General features: G+C 36.6%; 1 protein-coding gene across 3 annotated transcripts in view; it reads right to left on the reverse strand.

The window, feature by feature from the left end:
• Window positions 1–22,404, reverse strand: part of N4BP2 (NEDD4 binding protein 2) — a 42,804-nt gene that overhangs the window by 6,427 nt on the left and 13,973 nt on the right. For all 3 annotated transcript variants that reach the window (XM_075752279.1, XM_075752280.1, XM_075752278.1), the window contains 14 exons: window positions 21,846–22,184; window positions 18,743–19,973; window positions 17,806–17,930; window positions 16,522–16,610; window positions 15,781–15,857; window positions 13,809–13,964; window positions 10,316–12,648; window positions 8,919–9,004; window positions 8,158–8,200; window positions 6,889–7,133; window positions 5,351–5,469; window positions 3,773–3,911; window positions 3,467–3,652; window positions 1,037–1,205 (listed from right to left, as the gene is read on the reverse strand). In XM_075752279.1, the coding sequence (XP_075608394.1) occupies window positions 1,037–1,205; window positions 3,467–3,652; window positions 3,773–3,911; window positions 5,351–5,469; window positions 6,889–7,133; window positions 8,158–8,200; window positions 8,919–9,004; window positions 10,316–12,648; window positions 13,809–13,964; window positions 15,781–15,857; window positions 16,522–16,610; window positions 17,806–17,930; window positions 18,743–19,973; window positions 21,846–22,062 (5,215 nt within the window). In that variant the 5' untranslated portion in view covers window positions 22,063–22,184. The remainder of the gene's footprint in view (window positions 1–1,036; window positions 1,206–3,466; window positions 3,653–3,772; window positions 3,912–5,350; window positions 5,470–6,888; window positions 7,134–8,157; window positions 8,201–8,918; window positions 9,005–10,315; window positions 12,649–13,808; window positions 13,965–15,780; window positions 15,858–16,521; window positions 16,611–17,805; window positions 17,931–18,742; window positions 19,974–21,845; window positions 22,185–22,404) is intronic.

The following is a 22,404-nucleotide window of genomic DNA, read 5'->3' on the forward strand; positions in this document are numbered from 1 at the left end:
TACTGTTAATTCTGCCAGCACTAAATGCCCAGTATTGATCCTTTTCCCATGTATGCACACTGAAATGAATTTTTTTTTTTAGATTTAGGTGACTAGACTGAGCAGAGAACCCCTACCATCATTACAGGACTCCTGGAATTAAGTGCAGCTCAGGAAATTTAGCTCTAAAAAGCATTAGGTTACAGCTTAAAGTATACAAATGTCATTTTAGGAATAACACAAGATAATGCAATTTAATTATCTCTGAGGTATATTGAAAGAAAAGGATTACTTAAGGTCCCACTGAACACTTTTTGCTTCTACTGTGTGGAGCAGCTGTTTCAAAAAATCAGGTTTGTGCAGTGGTGGTACCTTGTGTAGGAAATATTTCTTATAAAAGCATTCCCAGTCTGCTTAAATTTATAGCGTAAACTAATAATGCAGCAAATGTATCTTTTTTACAGCAAGAACACTCCTGGAATATTTGAACACTCCACTGGGAGAGAAAAAAAAAAGCCCTCAAGCAAAACTGCATAAAGTGACATTTATGGAAGCAGCAGTATTCTGATCTCAAGAGATCCTGCTGAAAAATCGATATGGAAGTTACTGAAAGACAGCTCAAATCACACACTTCCATGTAAAAGTTGAAGACAATATAATCATTGTGGTTAGAATTCCAGTGTAATGATTTTTCTTTAAAGATTAAAAAGGCAACATCGTTCTGACAAAGCAATGCAAAGATGACACAAATCCTTGCATTACCACCTCTGCTAAAAAAATATCTTCAATAAAAAAGTCTTCAATAAAAACCCAAAAGTATAAAACAGAAGAAAGATTTACAAAGAAGCATGGGCTGGGGCGGGGCAAGATAGAGTGCAAAAAAGAATCATTGCCATTCCAAGGGGCAACTCTGAAAATAAAACAACACAAGAGCCAGTTCTTTTTACATGTTATTAAATTACATTCATTCCCTCTGATATTGCCATATATTGTGATTTCTGAGTAGAAAATACGGAGAATAACTTTTAGGGGGTAAGAATTATTAGCTTATTCCTACCTTCACTTTTTTCCTGCAGCACCCTGGACAACTGATTCACAGCTTCATCCACATGGAGACCATGCAGATCCAACACATTCATAGGCAGCAAGGAAGTATTTATTTTCTCAAAGATTTGCACAGCAGCAGCATGGTTGGCTTCTTTCATCTTCTCCTCGTGAAGTCGACCCTTTATTCATAAGCACAGCAACTATTACATGCCGAGACATAATCTAAGCTCCACGCTGATTGTTGGGTTCAAAATGACAGCACTGGCAGGGTGCTTTTAGCTCACAGTTTGAAGCAGTAAAATTTATAATCGCAAGAGAACTTCTGGAAGAGGTTCAGTGAGACCTACTCACAAGGAGATTTCATGAAATCTGTTCTTAAGAAACTACTCAAAGCTAGCACAAAGAAGAAATTATAACAAAAGCCTTACGAGAGAAAAAAAACAAAACAGAAAAGGCACAAACCCATAAGGTCTTTACATAAGCTAAAGAGTTACACTCCGTGACGATTTTCAGATTTATTATCCTAATAATAGAATTTTACTTTCTTAAAGTATTTTGCTAAAAATTTAATGAAACGGTGTCAGAGAAACTGTCCAACAGCCCAGGAAAAATCTACTGTGTGTTATAGTTGAGGTTAATTCTTCTGAAGGCATTCCCTAAAAATCAGACAAGCCAAGGGCAAACACTTTTTTAAACTTTTTTTTTTCTTTTTAATTGTTGCCCATTATCTCTCCTAATATTTTTGACAGATCTTTTATGACTGTCAAAGTCAATACAGTCCCCATTGGAATTAGGGGCAAGGAGCAGTACGGGGTTATTCACATTACACAGTGAACAAGTACCATTTCCCATGAACCTTGCAGTGAGACTGAGAGACTGAAGCAACAATTATGTCTTCGAAGATCTGCAGGCACAGTCTGAAAAGGAATGGAAGACTTAACTCCAGGTATGGGACTGACAAGGGCTTAAGAGAACAGAAGTGAATGTCTGTCTTATACTTTCTTAAAAGTTATTAGTGTCAGACCAGAGACACCAGCCCCATTAACTCTCACTTGCAGAGGATTCCCAAGTAGGCTAAGGCCACCAAGCATAAGGTATTTTTCATTGATAAAGATAGCTTAGTTTGCCTTTTTATTACCTAAAAGAAAATATATAATAAGTTTCCAGAATGCAGAATGTACTTGTCATTATGGCTAAGAACAAAAGTAAACCAGGACTTGACATTACATTTTTACTTAAAATCATGCAGACCTTTGTTTAGAATCTCTCCAAACTTCAATATATAAACTATAAAGAGTTCATTACGAAGAATGACAACCAGTATTTCCTACATGCACAGTAACAATCTAAACATTTAGTGTGATACATTATACAAATTGCACAAAAGCTTTTTTTAAGATAATAAGCTAATTCAAGTGATACATTATTACATTTTTGTTCTGCCATAATGCAATTCAAAGTTTAGAATTAAATGCTTCTATAACATGAATTCTTCCTGAATTTTTGTATGCTATTAGATCAGGGAAAAGCTACAGCCTTTGAAGATATTTGTAACTGAATTTTTAAGAGTGGTCTGAATGAAGTGTGAATGGAATGGTCTTGTGTGAAGGCACTGAGAAACCAATGTACAGGAATGGTTACAAGAACAGTTGATACTTATAATCAAGAATGTGACCAACAGCAACGATCAACAGTAATCAAACTGGTATACACCAAGAAATGTGCTTGAACCAAGACCAGAGAGCCTGAGCTCCAAGGCCAGAGCACACAAGACTGATCAGCAGCAGATCTACATTCCTAAACCAGATGGATGGCAAAAAGCATGGCATACCACACCACGTTTATCCCAACCCAAGACAGACTGTAGCCATAAAGACAGTCAGAATGAGAAAGCAAAGACAGCAGGCAGCAATCTTGCCCAAGATTTATAGAGGATGAAGCAAGCAAGATTCTGAGGCAAAAGATCACATCTTAATACGTGTCTGACTCCTAAATAGTACAAAAGATCTGTCTAAAACCAGTTCATCACCAATTAAAAGAAACCCAAGGGACACACAGAGGATTTGAAAATTGATGCTTGTTGCAGTCCACATCACACATGAGTGAACCTGGCCAGACAACATGGAAACAAATCTTGGTGCTTACAAGTACGTGGATGCAAGAGTGAGAGCTATGAGGAAAGGAGCATGTGTGACTAACACTAAATGTTATCTTTCATGAGGTCTCACACTGAATTAGGTACGTTAGCTTCCCGTATCAGTATCATTACTAGTGAAAGAGAGTCTACTTGTAAGGTGATTCTTAATATAAAACTTACACAAGGAATAATAATTGAACAAATTTTTCAACTCTAGTAGACACAATGTTTTTCTTATCACTTTCAATTCAGTATTTAAGTACCTCTCTAAATTTAGGCAAAAAGCACAATATTTACATTTACCTGATGTGCATAAAATGCTGCCACAGGCTTCATACCCATGCGATAGGCCTCCCCAGCCTTTTTCAAACATTCCTGTCTCTTTTGCTGGTGACAAAAAGCTTCTGCTCTTAAATCATCATATTGTGGATACTCAAAATCTTGAAATATTTCACTCAAAGGATCATCCTCTTCCTTATTTTTTTTTGCCTGTAGGAATTTGCAATGTTGAAGCTAAGTATGCATTGTAGGGTGTTTTCGTTAACATAGCTTTTGTTTTTGTAACTACTTTTTGTTTGTAACTACTATTTAACAAAAAAATAAAAATACCTTCTTCTCCCGGTTCTTTGCAGCACTGTAGGAAGAAACAATTTCATTTTGCTGAACACTTTCTTGAGCTATAACTGTTTTTACAGGATCTGCCTCCAGAACACAGTTCAGAAACTGCTCAGTTTGTTCTAAAGAGTAGCTGTAAAGTATAAGTAAAATCTGTGACTTGACAAATACATTAATAGCTGCTACATTTATTAAAATGTTTATTACAAACCTTGATATTGTTACAGAAATAGATGACAATGGAAATAAAGCACCGGAATGGAATTTTCCACCTTATTACAAAAGGCTTGCAGATTCACTATACTGCATTACTGGCATCAACGCACATGCAGTCTTGGTTGATTGAAACGTAATTGAGGGGCACTTGAAAACTACAGTAAATTGCATCCTACCTTAATCAAACAGACATTAGTTTAGAAGTAAACACTGCTTTTGGGGCTGGATAAGTTACTTCCATCTTAAATCTTCTCTGGTCAGGGTTGGCTACTACAAACTAGTTTAAAACTAGCTCAGTTTTCTGAAACCATTATGAAGGAAAATCCTTGTGTTTCCAGTCAAGCTTTGTTATTAAATTTAATGAAATAAGAACAGGACATCAGTTGCCATCAGATTTCAAATAAGCCCTCTTTCTTCTTTATTCTTCTTGCTGTTCAGTGAGCAGACAAGAGGAAGTTTGATCAAAAGTAAAGATAGATTTTGGGAAAAGTGACACTATGAAGAGAATTTAGAATGTGAAAAATAAGAGATGGTGAAATGTTTGAGCCATAGAGATGGATGAGGGTCGTATTTTAAACATCCCACAAGGAAAGTTTTTTGTAACCTGGACAAGCAGAAAGACTGACAAGTAGGCACGCAAACCCGTATGTAGAGACATTCAATTGGCCAAGGATGAAAAAAGAAGTTTTTCTTGAAAAAAGTTCAGTTCTCAGGAACTTGGATTTAAGAAGGTAGCCATATACCCCAGAAACATAATGCAGAAAAGAGAAAGAGAATATCAGCAGGAAGAGATGGAGCGATGGCTCATGCCTTCAGAGATGCTGTAGTAACCAGGAAAGTACTTACAGCTAACATCAGTAGTTTGGTAGTAATGGTAGTTTTCCTCTTGGGTGACTGCCACTTTCTGTGAACCCATTGTTACCATCCCCACTAATTTCTCCTACTTGATTTAAACCTCAGCTCTAGAGCAAATACACAGTTCCACTGACAGTCAGTCAGAGGTCAATAGCCAGAGACATTCTTCTCCCAATGAGAGAAACTGTCTACTCAAAAAAAAAAAAAAAAAAAAACCCAAACAAAAAAAACCCACCCAAAAGGAAAAGGAAAAGGAAAAAAAAGAGAAGAAAAAAGAAAAAAAAGAAAAGAGAGAAAAGAAAGAAACACATCGAGGTTTTATGCCCTTTTTGCTTTTAAGACCAGCTAGCTTTGTCTTTATTTAGATCTACAAAACCCACGCTAGTTTGGAAAAAGCCATTCTTTAGCAGTACCTTAACTCTTAATATTTAAGATGGTAACTGTGCACTATAGAGTATTACTGAGTACCATTTTTACAAAGAACTTTAAAAGATTTCTTACTTGTTGTCCTTGAAGACATCCATTAAGAAATTTTGATTAATAGTTGGAAACATCTCAAAAAGTTGCTTCTCCTTTAGTTTAGCAGCACAGTCTTTTCTAGCCGTAGAAGGAACACGATTCTACTCAGAAGACAAAGGAAAAATATTATAAGTTCTCAATTAGAACAAAATATAGTAAGAGCAGAGCCAATCCAACTTTACTGTTATTTGCTAAGATTTAAAAATTATGTACTCAGTAGGTGTGCACCCACAGCAATGACAACATGTCATATCAGCCTGCCACACTGATTTGATGAGAATAAAGTAGGGACAAGTGAGTTGTATTCTACACCACTGCAACGCTCCGCAGTCATTTGAAGTGACTCAGCTGGAGGTCCCCTCATAATTTGGACAAAGCAAAAGGAGGATTTTTTTAAGAGGAATTTAAGTTTTGGAATGCATTCCCTGTCCAATGCTAAGCTTGTGCAAAGTCCATCACTCTATATTGAAGGTCTGGGATTGAAATAACATTTTATTATTAAACAGGGTGAACAATTTTGGTTTGATGTATCTGAAGCTGTACTGTAATAAATATTCATATTTGTGAAGTCATGCTGAGAAGACAACAATTAACCCCAGAATAAAGTGGACTGATCATTCCAACACTCAGATTTTTTTTTTAAAAAAAAAGGTAGTCAAAACAAAGCCAAGATCCATGAATCCAAACTGAAAATAAAGCTGTGAACCTCGCAGTTGTTATTATCAGTAAGCCACAGACATGCAGTTCAAAGAAAGAATCTCCAAGCCATCCTTTCAAAGTACTGGCTAATCCATCCAACTTTTCATACCAGTAGAAACAAAGCTGCTCTTTTTTAGGACAGCTACTTATCAGGGACAATTACAAAAAAAGTGTCTGTTCTGAACAAATGCCGGGCAGTAGAGGGCAGTGTTATGCCCACGCCAACCACAGGCCATGGCAACTGCGTGAAAGATACTGAATTAACAAAAATCCTTTTTAAAAAAATACTATTTTCTGACAAGTGGGTACAGAAACCCGTTGACATTAACCTCAAGTACTACTTTGAATGTCTCATCTGTTAGGAATGTCGTGGGTTCTCCTTACAAACAAATATTAAAATTAATTCAATCCACTTCTGAACAAACAAGGCATGGAGCTATGTAAGAACGTTTCTTGATACTGCTTTCCCAATAAAAAGTGTTTGAAATCACACTGATCATCTCTCTGTCCTTTAAGGTGAGCAATCAAAAAACAATTCAACCAAATACAAACACTAACCTATAGAGTGAAATGCACCATGATCTGTTTATGAAACAATCAAAATATTACATTTTAAAATGAGATTTATATTTTTGAAACAGAAACATCTACCACAAGCCGACTCCTGTATCACAGTAATCAACAATATTAATTGGCATGCATTTGTCTCACGAATTCAGGCTGTAATCAGCAGCACAAAGATGAGTCACCAGATAAGACATATTTTGCTTCATTAGTAGTAACGAATTTAAAGTACATAAAAAACCTGGTGCTATCCATACCATGTCCTGTTTCTCCTGCATAGCTATTTCTTCAGAAATTATTTGTCTGAGAGAAACTTTCTGAATCTGAGCATTCCAGTGATCCATAAAAGGAAAAACGTCTGATGTTGCTGGATTTTTAGTCTGCATGTCATTAGATGAGCCTGAAATCCAGTTCATTTTTTTCTTCTGTATTTTACTGTCTGCATTCTGAGATAACAGCATTTCTGAGTCATCTGTATCTATTTGCTGAATCACAGTAGGACCTTCAAAAGCAATAAAAATGAGGTGGCAAATAAAGCAGTTATTATCTTATTTGTACAAGCAAAGCCAAAATAATTAAGTTTTTCAACCCAGATGGTTTGGGTTTTGTTAAAATAGTATTATTAATGCCAAAACACAAAACACCACATTGTTTTTTTTCACCTTTTTTTCACTTTTATTTTCCAAAGATTGTTTGATCATATTTATCTATTTTGTAAAACAAAAGCAAAACCATCAGACTCCCTGACCAAGTTCTCAAGTGCCAGGACATATCTTACAGCTGTAAACTACCTTGCACATGCATGAAGTGGGGAGATTGCTTTTATAAGAGAACTACTGACTCATGCATTTACATGTTTACCTGCCTGTCCTCTACAACTTAAGGACAGATGCTTAACAATCTGGTTTTACACTTCTAGGAGTTAATGCCAACAGTGCTGTTTGGTCATTCAGGTGGAGAGTTTGCACCCACACTGCAAGAGTACTGTGGTTCTGCAGTACAGGGACATTTCTTCCGGAAGCTGAATGAAAACTAGATTGCCAGAGATTTTAACACTTTTTGAACAGGCATGTACATCTTCCTGCTACAATGCGTTCCTCTGACAAGGACAATAACATGTGAATGTTGTAGTCCTGACCCCCTTCCCTCATCTACAGAAATCTTACTTTGCTAGTAATTCTCTGGCCACACATTTTCTTGCCACAGAGATTACAGAAGTCCTACCAAACAGCTGTCTGATCCAGCCACATCTCCTCTAAGTTCTCTGAAGTACACAAAATGATAGGGTTTTTCCTTGCATCTACCTGAGACTAGTGATTCTGCTTATAACTAACTTCTTCCCACATGCACCTCCATAAGAGAATGGTAAATGAAACCAAGTACGCAAATAAAAGCTTAGCTTAATAAACGAACGCATGATTTTTCAATAGCCAGAATATTTGCAACCTTACTGAAGTTTCAAAGAATTAAATATTTTTATAATGAGAATTAAGTATTTTTACAATGAAGAGAAATACATAACATACCTTCTGCAGACAACTTACACGATTCATCTCTCCTCTGACGCTTCTAAATAAAAACAGTAAAACCATGACTGTTGTAAGCAAACTATAAATTTTACAGTAAGACTTTGCAAGTGTTAGCTTCTAAGTAAACCAGCTTCAAAATAACGTCTCACACTATTTCTTAAAGATTGGGTATTTTAAAAAAATATATTTAAGAAAAATAATTGAGAAGTGAAGTTTAAAAGATAGAACTATCTGAAAATACATCAAACTAGAGGAACATGCCCTGCTGGTAAGATTTCATAACCTTAATTAAATAATCCAAACAAAAGTTTTGCCAAAAAGCATTCCGAGTTTTACAAGGCTGTGAAGGAACAGAGATTAGAGAACTCAATTAACTTAGATGGAGATGTTTTGTATACAGAATTATTCATAAAAGAACTTTTCTTACATGTGTGAAAAAGCCAATAATTATTTTTGGTCAGTGGAATTTTTGATCAATCTTGTAGTGAAATTGTACATTATGATCCTTCTTTTTTAAGAATCTTGGTTTCATGATGAAGTAGTCGTGACACGTCATTTCTTCATCCCTTAAACTGTCTTTCAACAGCTCTGATGATTATGACATGCTGATACACTCCACATATTTTACAAACTACTATTGTATTTTATCATTGTTCTTGCAAAGATACTTATATCTTACCCATTTAGACTAAAGGCAGCAAATGGTCTGACAAAGCACAAGTACGCCATACTCTATCATAAGCAAGAAATCTACTAACCAGAATAGATTCTTTCCATTTTTCATGAATCACTCTTGCCAAATTCAGATCAATATGAACTACACAATCCTCAACAGTTAGTGATCCTTATGGAAGAAAGAAAATATATATTAATTAAAGCATTTTATAGAAACTTATCTAAGCAATTAAAGTACAGTTGCCTAGACTTATTAATTTGAATTCTGGGGATTCTGCACAAACTGTCATGTCTGAAAAAAACTTCAGCAACTGCCAAGTTTAAAAAAAAAAAAAAAAGAAGGCATTCCATACAGAATTCATTATCTGGTGTTCAAAAACTCAGAAAGGGTAGGAAAAAACAAGTTAACATTAATTGTATCTTGTTGAAATATGACTACCCGAACAACTACCTTTTTCCTCCTTTTTTCCATTTTTCTAGCAGAAACTTCTTTTACAAGGCCAATGTTAATATCCAACCACAGTTTCATTTGTGAAACTGTGATTCCCTCTATTTTATTAAAATCCACAGGCAACTGCTTCTATGTAACACAACATACTTGTCACTGCCCAACAGCAGTCACATCCCTCTTTTCAAACACACAAACTCAGACAGGCAACCTCCAAGTGTCCCCTCTAACTTTAAAGTAAATGGCAGGAATTATCATGGTATCATAATGATACATCTTTTCCCTACAAGATCTCACCCCTTCAAAAATAAAAAGGCAAGAAGTACATATGTATCAAATAAAAAGGCAGGGCATATTTCAGACACAATAAAACACCTTCCCACTATCCAAACCATTTTTTTGGAGGTCGGTATGGATGGCAAAGAGACCAGCAGTCAGACCCACCAATAAATCAGGTATCTGGGTTTCACATCAAGTAATCTTCAGGAGAAAAGAGAAAAAAGAAAAAAAAAAAGAAAGAAAGAAAACAAGCTATATATTCCTTATGTTTTCTTCCTTTTTCTATCAGTCTAACTTTTTAAGTATAATCGCACTTTATATTCTCTCTAAACTATGCATCTTCTCCTTCCTCAATTTAACGGATGCCTAAAGCATTCTTTTTTCTTTTCTTTTTCCTACCCAGTCATAATTTGCATCTTCATATCCCTTCAGAGTTTCAGTATAGGCTCAAAGGCCTGTTGCTCAAAATGGAAATAAGCCAATATATTTTCTTATGCTTTTAAAGTACAACACATACACAAAAAGACAAAGGCAGAAGGTAGCACTACTGCATTTGTATTTTTTGCCACTCAGTTCCATTTTTGGATTAACAAAAGAAAACAACAGTATCATGAGGAATTGTGCAAATCTGTTCCCTAAAAATCAAGCACGAAGGGAAAAAAGCACAGGCAAAGGAAGAAAGGTTTTCTTACCCAAATTGTTGGGTTTGGGGTTTTTTTTTCCATAAAAATAAGGATAGAATTATGCCCATACCTGCATCAATGCCAACAGGCCCAAATATTTCTTTCAATTGGAGTGCCAGTTCAGGAGGTAATGTTAGTTCTAGGCAATCTATGCTGAAGGCTGCACGTGATGCTGGTATAGGGCTTTGTATCTTGCCTGTAGTTTCATCCCAGCTTGGGGTTTCAATTTCTTCTTTACCACATATCTCCCTGGAACTCCCCCAGGTTTCTTTATCTGTTTCCAGTTCTTTATCACTCCTAGGACCCACCAGAGGTGCATGACCTGTTTCCAGTAACAAAGCAGTCACTTTGGAATTCTCCGCATTGCTTTCTGAAGGGTTACTGTCACTTTCATTATCTAATTCCAGTTTCAAATTGGTAGAAGTTGTGTTACGACCGTGAGGCAAAATCATGGGTATACATAAACCTGCCTCAAGTTGTGAGACTGATGGCTTATTTATAGTTTCTTCACCAGAACTCTCAGACTCTATCTTCTGCTTTCCTGAAACGGATGGCTCAATGATATCTGCTGCTGAGCTGCCTGTGTCAGTTCTAGGGGCTGCATCTCCACATTTTTTCAGTTCTGCCAAATCATTCAAGGAGGTAGCAGTCAACAAGCCAGCTACATCAGCATCTGTCACAATTGCCTTGTTAGCCCCACTTTCTGCAACGCTGAGTGATGAGTTCTTGTCATCTGAAGGCTCGGAGATATCACCAGCCCCAATTATTTGTGGCGTTTGTTCGCAGCCTTTGAGACTCTCACCATAATTTGTACTTGCCTTGAAATCAAGGTCTGCGACAACTGGCTCAGCTTCTCTTTCTTGAAAGCATTCAGTATCAACATCTTGGCATAACCTTTCATCAGAGTCTAACAGTAGGCCTGTGGTCCAGTCTATGTCTTTGTTACATCTTTCATACAGATCTTTCAGAGCTTCAAATGAAACAGACTCAAAGAGCTTACGTAGCATATTTAGCTTTTCAGACTCATCAATATTGATAAGTTCACTTTCTTCCACAAATGTACTTTTATCATATGTAACTCGATAGGGTATTTTTTCCTGAGAATCTGAGGCATTATCTACATCTTTGGGTTTGAAGCCATCTAGTCTGCCATGCAAAACTTTGGTAGTCACAGGAAAAAGCATTTTCTTTTCTAATCTCCACAGGAGAGCAAAGTCCTGTGATTCAGTCTGTGAATGGCTACTTTTTTGTCTACGCAAGCACGTGTCATGTTTCTCTTCTGCTGTGTTAAGCATAGACAAGTGTTCCTCTTCTTTGGGATGGGGCAAATTGTTGTTTGTAAAAGTGAGAGCTAATTTGTGATGTTTCCTCATTCTCTTATTTTGCTGGGTTTTTTTCTCACCTACTGTTTGACTAGCTACTGTTTCAGGTTGGTGCATATGCAAACCTTTTCCATCCGGTTGCTCTGCAGTGTTCACAGGTGTCCCACGAAGCACATCTACAGTCTCAAGAGCATTTCTATTAATGTCACCTTCAGTATTTCTACCTTCATCAGACTGATTTAGACTTGTCTTTCTTGTTCTCCTTGACCTTTGTTGTCTCTGTTCTAATGAGCCTGAGACAGGCCAATGTCCTATCATTTGTAATTCCAGTGTAACTTTATCTGAACTAACAGAGGAACAGCTAGAGGCTAGATTTTGTTCCTCATGTCCTTTTTCAACAGTACAGGTCCCAGGCAGGCCCGCTTGCTCTTTACCTAACTCAGGATGCTGCTGACTGAGAGTTTTATCTTCCTTATCGCTCTTCAGAGAAGATTTTTCTAGTCTTCTAGCTCTTTTGATTCTTTGTCCCATTGTTTGTTCTATAGGCCAGTCACCCAGAAAGTTTAGTAACTCTGGTTTTCCTGATGTGTCAAAAGCTGAACTGCTTGGTTCCACTATGTTACTACTTTGTGCTGATTTTGGTTCTACATGTATTTCGCCAGATTGTTCAACTTCAGTTTGAACTTTGAAAATATTATTATCACTGCGTTCCTCAACTCCTCCTGTATGCAAGCACACAGTCTCTTCAGTTGTGGTCACACCAATCTTATCCATTTCTGTTTCAGGTTTTTTTTCAATTTTCTCTTCCTTGTCTTCTTTCTTCTCCAAGGGCAGTTCTTTTTCTACACAATCTGATAAACAAACATCCAAGTCATCTTTAACAGTGCTGTTCCCAGAATTGTCTTCCACCGAGTTATTTTCCATTTCTTTTTCCTCTTTCTGAAAATGTTCAGGATCACAGTTACTTTCTAATGTTAGAGAAGTACTGGGAGAAGTTTTATCATCTTCAACTAATTCATGAGGGTCCACATCAGAAGCAAAAGGTTTTTCTTCATTTACCTCAGAATGCGCCTCTTTCTTTCTGAAAGACAAATTGGAACTAAAGATAAACCCATTTCAAACTTTAAGTGCTTGTGCACATTTTTAATTTTGGCTTGGTTATTTACTGTTTTCAAATTACACACCAGAAACCACCTTTTAGGACACTAAACATCCAACTGGAGAATTCTAGTGAGAGGAAAACAAATTTAAGATGACTCAGCCCCAACCTCAACACTCCTTTATGAAAAAGAAGGAGCTAAGCAAAGCGGAACTTTCCTTGGTAGGCATCCCTCTTCTACTTCAGCAGGGGGCTAAGAATACTTTCTCAGGAGTCTATTTTCCCCCATTCCCAGCATTCAGTTATGTACTGAAGCACCCTGCCGCCAGACATTTCCTCCTTCAGATCAGCAAACCTGGTAAATACGCTTTTATTTAATGACTGTTACTCTCTCCTGACGGCTCAATGCTAAAGAAAGTCCAGAAGTTAACTAGGAGAGCACATGCCATTTCTTGTCATCCCATTTTTCACAATCAACTACATGCCATTAATTATCAGTACGACTTCATTTCAAATGCATTAAGCATGCAAAACCTAAATGAAATAACTACAATAATATCTGGTTTCCTATGCATTATTATAATGCACGTGCAGCATTATTCAGATTAGCCACTACAAAATAGTCATGTATACAACCAACATAAATCTAGACAAGTCTAAATTAAATATACTCAAGAGCAAGTAAATAACTCATTATTACTGCACGAAGAATTCACCTTCTACCACAAAGATATCATCTAATATCAACACACAGACTCAGTAATTTGCTGGTATTTGTGAATACATTCTTCTGAAAAGCATCTTATAGATTTTAAGTATTTTGTATCTACAACATACATACAACAGCACATTTTGAAGATAAGAGAAAGTCAGTCAAGACTGGCTTATTGAAAAGTAACACACCCCCATACTGGGAGGTTTTTAAAAAGCATTGGAAAGTTGACTAGATCTCTTGACTGCTCATTCCTAGAAATGCTGACATTCTTAAAAATTAAGAAAATTGTGTAGTGTATTTCTTTTTATTATTTAACTAGTCTTTTTAATGCATTCACTGTTTAGCAGCATTATCCACGTTCTGTTGCTATGAAGTTTGAATTTTTAGCCTTTTATTTGAGACTACAAAGCTAGTAAAAGAATCTAACCTATGGCTTTCCTCCTGACAAGGATCTTCACTCCAGCCAGCAGCTTCTGATTTTTCTGAGACTGAAGAATTCAATATTGAACTAACAGTAAGGCAGCGTTCATACCGTTCCAACATTCTTTTGATCCTTTCTTTAGATACACCATGAATGTTTCGCCTATGAATTAAAAAAAAAAAAAAAAAGAAACATTTCAGATTTGTATATTATGAGAGAAGAGAATAATTTAATAATAATTTAATGATAATAAGTTTACAGCAAGACTAACCAAAGAATTCAGGGGGGCAGGGAAAAAGCAGTGAAACAGCAATTCTTTCTGTATCCATGCACTAAGGCATTCCAAACAGGGTACCTCAGACATATTGCTGCTCCACTTCTCCACTCCACCTGGTGGCCCTGTTCTGCAATAGGATGTTCGCCTTAATACTAAAATCTAAAACTGTACCAATAATGCATCTTCTTGAAGTAAGTAGCAGAAACACACCATACCAGATCCTGACAGTGATGCAGGATATCAAACTAGCTACGGAAGATTTCTGAATTCAGTCTTCCTTCTCTGGTTTTGCTAAACTAAGAACTCCTTGAGGAAAACCTCTTCACCTATTATTTTGGACAACCTTTGTCCAGAAATTTTCACTGACTGCTAAATACCAACTAGTAATGTGCTCTGCAGCAGCTCCAGCTAGAACAAGTGAATCCCGCCAAGGATGGCGAAACAGAAAGTGAATGTACAGGAGAAAATGTTTAAGTTCTATTTTAGGAAAGAAAATAATCTTCCTTACCTCACTTGAAAAGTGGCCAACCTTAAGCTATGCATGCAAGTTCAGATGACAACAGATATTATAAAATCACAAAATAACTTACATTGAAAGGTTCCTCTAGAGGTCACATAGTCCAACCTCCTATTCAGAGGAGGTAGAGCTAGATCAGGTTGCCCAGAGCTTTGTCTTGTCAAATTTTGAATATCCCAAATAACTGAAAGGTTACAAACTCTTTCAAACTGGGCAAACTCTTTCAGTGCCTGACCACCCTCGGTTTTGGGTTTTTTCTTTTATGTAATCAAAACTTCTGAAGTTCCAATTTGCTTATGTCTGTTTTGTCCTATCGCTGCACAATTCTCAGAGATCATTGTAGTCTTCTCTCTAACCTCTCAAAAGGTAGCTATAGACAACAATGCAATCCCTTCCTTAACATTCTCCTCTTAAGGCTGAACAAACTCGTCTTGCTCAATTCACTATCATCTGCAAATCTGCTGAGAGTGCACTCTGTCCCAACATCCAAGTTATAAAAAAATACATTAAATAGTAGCAGCCCTAGTATTCATCCTATAGGGACATCAGCCTCCTCTTGGGCTTTGAACCACTTTGATACCCTTTGAACCTGACATCCAGCCAATTTTCTAGCTACCTTATTATTCACTTACATAGGGTTTACATCTTGCTTATTTTGGCTCTAAGTAATGGCTCTATGACTGTATAGAAGGTCCTGCTAAAGAAGAGGTAAACAACAATGGTGATGCATAGGGGTTTGTCCCTCTCAGGCTGTGAGGTGTTGATTGCCTTAAACTTAGTGACAGCAGAAACATTTCAAATAAGGCAACAGAGCAGCTGGATGCAAACACAGCCCCAAGCTGACATAATTTTTGCAACCTCAGAAATCCAAAGGAGCAGTCACTGTACCTTAAATGCAGAAGAATTGCAACCATGAAAATATTACATGCTATCTATTGCTAATGGTATATTTTGTATGTAATTAGGACAAAGTGACAGAAAAAGAACTCATAATACATATAAAATCCCACAAAAGTTAATATTGTAGAAAAAAATATTAAAAAGCTACTTATTATCGCAAAAATCTTGACTGATATCTTGCTACTTCTCCAGCCACTGTACAAAGCGATACCTTTTGCAAAATCACAGTTTATAGACTGTGAAAGATATACAATCTAACATGGAATTTTTCTTTACATTCTTACCTTTCAAGTTCTTTTGGTTTAAACTTCCACCAAGTGTCTGGTTCTCGGAACACGACTTTGTATTTGAACTGCTGAGCCTGAACAAAACAGATATAAAACAGAGCAAGTCGTATCACCCATTTCTTATTTCTATGAAAAAGCACACAACATGTACAGCCTGCTTCTTTAAACTGGTCACTTTTAGTCACTAAATAAAAGCACTACACAACTAACATAAAACAGTGCAGGTGCATTATTTTGATTACATCACTTCAATGACAAGTATTAAGTAAATCTGCCTAACTTCAAGCAAGCTAGCAACATTTGATAACTCCAGCCCTCCAACTGCTCAGCTGGTATCTGCCTGTAGATCATACTTAGGATGAAACTAAGACTGACTTTTCAAGTTTTATCAAGCATCAAACATCATTCATTAATTAGTGCTGATTATATTTTAAAAGTAGCTTAGAATTTTACCAATCGTATAAAAGAGGAACAGAATTCAGTTTCCTCAGCAATATTTATTTTTACTCCCACGAGCAAAGCACTTGGCTTTGTCACTTGGAAACTAGGCCAGGTCAATACTCAAGATGCATGAAGAATATGACACTGGGTAATACGATTCCATGTAACACTTTTTTGACTCCAGACTTCCGTGTAGAATAACAGCTAGACTGAGAAAGACAATCCCATTTTAAAAAGTATGTTGTTTCCATGCTGGTCAATAATCCCTCTTCACATCAATCAAGTTGTAATACCTACCAAAGTAACATAAGGCTTCATCTCCCATGCTTGTATGTTTGTGTTGTCTATTATTATAGGAGAGATTCTCCTTTCAAATGCTTCTTTGGCTGAAAGACACACGTGTACAAAAGAATGTGATAACGTTAATTTCATTATAATAGGGCAGACATGTAACATTTATAGTAATTCTCTAAATTTGTAGTATTTTTTAAGTAGGCAATCTATAATGATTAACCACTGTGTAAAGAACTCTTGCCACAGTTTGATCTGTTTCAAGGCCCTCTTATTTTAGAAATCCCCCCCTCACATGTAAAGCTACTGAGATACGGTATTATTCTTTTGAATTAACGTATGTATGATAATCAAGGAATGAAAATGCAGATGTAAAATGCACCAAGATGACTAATCAATCAGTAAAATTAAACTAAAAAAAAACTACATGATCACCTTAAAGTGGACTTCTTTGTTGCATACAAAATTCTTGGCTTTATAACAGTCTTAAGATTAGTCCACTCTGTAAACTGTATAAAATACGAAAAATCAAAAGAATTATTGTAATTTAAATACACAGTAATGAAATGTTTAGAAACACTAACTCTGAGATACAGCACCATGTTTTTGTAGCTATGTTACGATGCGTCTGAACAATCAAAGTTATAATTGAAACACGCATTTCTTATTAACCCATTTCTCCACTGGTTAGAAATTTGACAGCAGAAGAAGTGATCATGGTTCAAATTTAGCAAATAAAAGCTTAAAAAGAGTTGTTCTATGCTGAGCTTAGCGGGAGCCACTATCAAAAAATACACCAATTATGGAAAAAAATCATTTATTCTATCTTGCTCTTATAATTTTGTTTTAAATTTGCCAGCAATTTAGTGTTCAAGAAAGAAAAAAATCAAGAGCAGGTAAATATCTGTGTGTTATTTGTATCAACATCCTCACTACTTATTGCATATGCATATATAATGGCTCATCTCAGAAGAAATATTTCTGGGAGATGGTACAAATTAACACTCCAGAAATGGGACACAACCCAAAATACATACCATGACGAAATCTGAGGACAAAACAATCTTTTGACAAAGACACTGGGATTTTTAATTGGAAAACACACAATAGACAGCTGACTTCTGAGTTTGTGCTCATATTCTTTCTCCACACACATATTAAAAAATACTTCTATGATGGGATAAATGCTTGTCTTGTGACACAGGCATTACAAGTCAGGCAGCTTTTTGAACAGCACACAAACATTGAACTGTAAAAAAGCAAGCTAATAATCTCTTATTTATTTCTCACCTCGTTTCCTGTTCCAGTCATGCGCTTCTCCTAAGCAATCGGGATCATAATGGTATTGTCCATGTTTATAAAAGTAATCATCAGTACTAAGAATGATTCCACCTGGGTTATCCTCAAGCAAAGTCCTGTGAAAGATCAAGAAGTAAACAGCTTTTCCCCTTTTCCTCCCCAGCCCTGATATCTGCTACCATACACATATGTATTTAGTCTCTTGCACAAAACCAAGATTATTTGGAATGGAAGCATCAAATTTAGGTAAGGGGGGTGAAATAATCACCCTCCAGGCAAAGATGATCTATAGTAATTTCACTCCATTTCCAAAGGCTGAGGATATCTAAAGGAAAGAGCTGACAGTGGTTCCCTACAAGGTTCATTTCAAAACAACAAGGGAGGTATTTTTCCATCTACACCTAGTGACATACTTTCACACTGACAAATACACATACAGTCTTAATTGCACCAAATATTTCAGGTGCCAGCCAAAGGAGTCTAAGCTCAATCTAGGCTTTTGGAGAGTTAGGAAAGAAATCAAGATTCAACCCAAGAAGCTCCACACATACTACCTAGACAAAAGAATTCCAACAGTGGAAGAGGAATTACCGCCTACAAAGAGCTGGCATGTTTCCATCCATGTTATTGGAAGGAAACATCTGAAATAAACAGGGATTGGAAGAACACTGCAGACCTACTCCTTTGGCCTGCGACAGAAGTTAAAGCTAAGCTAACACCTCGTATTTCAACTTCCATTAGAGGTCAAGGAGCTGCAAGCAACTCAGCTCTCTGCAATTATTACTTATCATGCTGCATGTACCACGTAGCTGGCAATTACGGTATAAGCACAACTATTTACAAATGTCAGAAAATTGTCTCTGCCTGCACTAAGTCCTGTACACGATTAAGCAATTTCTTTCAAAAACTCACAATATAGATGTTCTACCTTGCCAAATATGATTTTCCTGATCCTGGAACACCTCTGAGAAGAACAAGAACTTCACCTGTAAGGTGCATCTTTTCTCTCATCATGTGACAAACAGGTGGCTGCTGTGCTTGCAAGAGGTTCAATTTTGAGTTTCTATCTTGATTTCCCCATATCTTCAGAGAAGGGTTGCCATCCCAGGCATTTGAAACCACTGGAGAGGGAAAAAAGGGTCCTTTTTGCAAAGTCCTATAGTCTGAAACAGGTCTCCACTGCCCTGGACTGATAGCTACAGGAGTTACAAAGCTGTGACTTCCACTGGATGGATAAAACACAGGAGCCATGAGATTCCAGTGTTGTTGAGGTTGACATGATGCTGTAGAAAAATTTAAGTTACAATCCTGCTCAGTTTGCTGCAAATCTGCAGGTTTTGGTGTTTTGAAACTAGATGTTTCAAGAGAGACATACACCTCTGGAAGAGAAGTGTCCTGGGGGCTGTTAAAGACAGTCACTACCTCTTTGTGCTGTTCCAGGGACTGTGAATTAGGATTTCCAGTGACAGATACTCCAAGTTCCAGAGGTCTTTGGGGGGACTCACCAGAAGCAGCAGTCACACTTTTTTGATCCAAAACAGTATCCTGTGTCTGTTCAGAATTTTCACATGATATTTCTCCATTCGACTTTTTATAGACTTCTGAAGCTACATCATGTTGATCACATATTTCTGACAAATCAGAATCTTCCAATACCCGTGCAAAAGTGTCTGATGCAGCTACCAAGCTTGTCTGGGCACTCAGCTGACTCACTGGTGGCTGAGAACAGCACAAATTTTCTAAAACCTCATAATTTGTCCCTGTTTGCTGTGGAAAAAGTAGGACATCACAACCTGACTCAGATTTTTCCCACTCAGGAAATTCATTAAAGCCATCATGTTCCACAGAGTGCTTATGTACTATTTGGTCATTCGCAGAATTAGGCAACTCATCACTCAAGCTGTATCTCTGAAAGACATTTTCTATTAAGGAATCCAGTTCTTCAGTCAGCTGCACATCAGGTGATAGGACCTTTTCTTTTTCTTCTTCAGAGCTACTTTGTTTTGCAGTACCTTCTCCCATTCTTTCACTTGCAACAGATCTTTGCTGATTAACAAGAGCTAGCGATGATGCTACTGAATCAAAACCCAAGGTTTTTGAAGCTGCTACTCCTTTGGCGTGGGTGGACAGCTCTAGCAGGTAATCCATAGCATTTTCCACTGTTGAATACGGTAAAGAGAATAAAGCATGGTCAAATAAACAAACACAAGCTGATGTGAATGCAATTTTTTTTACTTGAAGGACTATTTATCACAACTAAAGAGACAACCAAAAGAAAGTTCACCAATTCATCTTTTAACACACCTTCTGCAACTCCCTTGATCTGCTTCTCATTAGAGGTAAAGGCAGAACTCAATTCAGATATATCACAAAATAATAACCTAGTAAGCATAAAAATACTAAGGAAATAGTGTCTAAAAATTATTAAGTTTAACTGGAAAAAAAATCAGAACTGGGTATTTGAATGGATACTTATTTCTAACCTGTCTCATATAGGTGAAATAGTGTAAAATGAACTGAAAAACACTACTAAGGACTAAAGCAATAGAAGTATGCAAAGTATGTTTATTATGGCTAGGCCAAATTGAAAATGTCATATTTAATATAGCCTGAAAAATCCAGTATCTGCATTAATTCTTTGTAAAGCCATTAAATAGAGTACAGGTTGCCTGTGATCAACGTGAATAAAATGAAAACCTGGCATAAGAATCATCTGAGTCCTACAGCTAAGCTTCTGTTTTCCTGAAAGTCAGTGTAGCAAAAAGTCTAAGTTCATTGAAGTGCAACTCTTTCTGCACACATTAAATAAAATCCTGTCCTTCCATCTTCTCTACTATATGATAGCAACTTATTATTACTCATATAAAAAGATGCTAATCTTTCAGTTTTTAAACTATTGTTAATAACACAACACAACAATGAACTCTGCATGTTTACTCATTTCTCCAATAAGCTTCTAGATAAATCTGTTATTTTGATAAAGGTAAATCTGACTAAGAGTTCAATGAATCAGTAATTCCACCAATTACAATTTTAAAAGGAATAACAATCACAACACAGGAGAGCTATTAAGTTATAAACTCCGTACAATTTAGGTAAGGTAAAACAGCAATAAAAGCAGTCTTTTCAATGGCTACCTAGCTTCCATACATATTAAAAAAATGCCAACCTCTGCCTTCTTTGCAAATAGTCTTAGAAAAATCTCAGCCAATCACATCTAATCATATGAATACAGATTGATTAAAATGCTCCATATATTACTTATTTTCCTGCCAAATAACTCCTTAGATGTTGCTATGCAGAATCTCATTCATTACTTTTATTATAAGTGAATTAACACGTATATAGAAGAATTTAAAAACCACAAAAGCATGGGAAGGACTGGGCACAGACATGATAATAGTCTGTCAGGAGAGGTGGGTATGTAGCTTGCCAGAATACAGAGGGAGAAACACAGTCCAAGTGAGGCTGCAAAGAATTCCACATGACAAACAGTATTTATCCTGCAAAAACTAATCCTCAGTGGAGATGACAACATGACAGTGCAAAATAGAAAGTAAAACAAAAAAATCTCAATTCAAGTATTTAAGGAAAAGCAAATGCTGCCAGGACCACACGCTGTATACCACTGTCTTAAAAAAACCTGTGATCTAGAACATAAAATACTCCTCCTGCAGAAACAGCATATGCATCTAGCAGATACAGCACAGAAGCTAATTGGAAAAAAACAGATTCTCCTGAGAACTCTACCACCGCCTGCTCTGTGTCACAGAACAAGCCACTTAAACTGTACCTCCATTTATGGAGCCTACTGCTACTGCAAATTACCAGCCTCACAGAAATATTGTCAAACTTGGAAAATCTTGCATGGAAAGAGCTATAAAATTTCAAAATATTATGACTCACCTACTCATTAAAAGCTAAACTCACAAATACACTTGCAACATCCATGGCAACTTTTCTGGAGTCACCCTAATTAAGAGCTGTCTGTGTATGGAATAAAACTGTAATGTTAACTGTACGTTATTTACCTTTAAAATCACATTCAGACAGAACCATATAAACCACACTAGGATCTAGGTCAGAAAACATCTCTGACATGCTGTTGAAGAGCTCTTCCCTATTGACACTATGCACTGCTTGTGACACCGAGTGGCTTGGGTCCCCTTGGGATACAGCAACGGCAGTTCTGTCAGAATTGTCATTCTTCCGAGAAGGACTCCCACCAGTTTTCCTTCTCCGTGGCATTTTGTTTTCTAAAAATCAGCTTGCTTTTTGCTTTAGTTTGTTTACATGAGGCTGACAGCACCAAGCTCAGAAATCACAAAAAGCCTCTCGTAATTGGGATATGCATAACAGAAATAGCAGACCTAGAAAAAAGAGAATAGAGAAATTTTAATAAAATACAGTCACATTTCCATGTCTTCTATTTAGCTAGCTAAAAAAAAAAAAACCCCACACCAAAAAACCACATCCATTTTCTAGAAGACTGTCTTTATTATTTTCAAATGGCTGACAGCTAAATATCAGCCACCTTTTCCAACTAAGTAGATACTGAATCTGCGTCTGAAAGGGAGAACAAATAAAATG

This window comes from Balearica regulorum, chromosome 4 (assembly GCF_011004875.1).
Source record: "Balearica regulorum gibbericeps isolate bBalReg1 chromosome 4, bBalReg1.pri, whole genome shotgun sequence".
Classification (NCBI taxonomy): Eukaryota; Metazoa; Chordata; class Aves; order Gruiformes; family Gruidae; genus Balearica; species Balearica regulorum.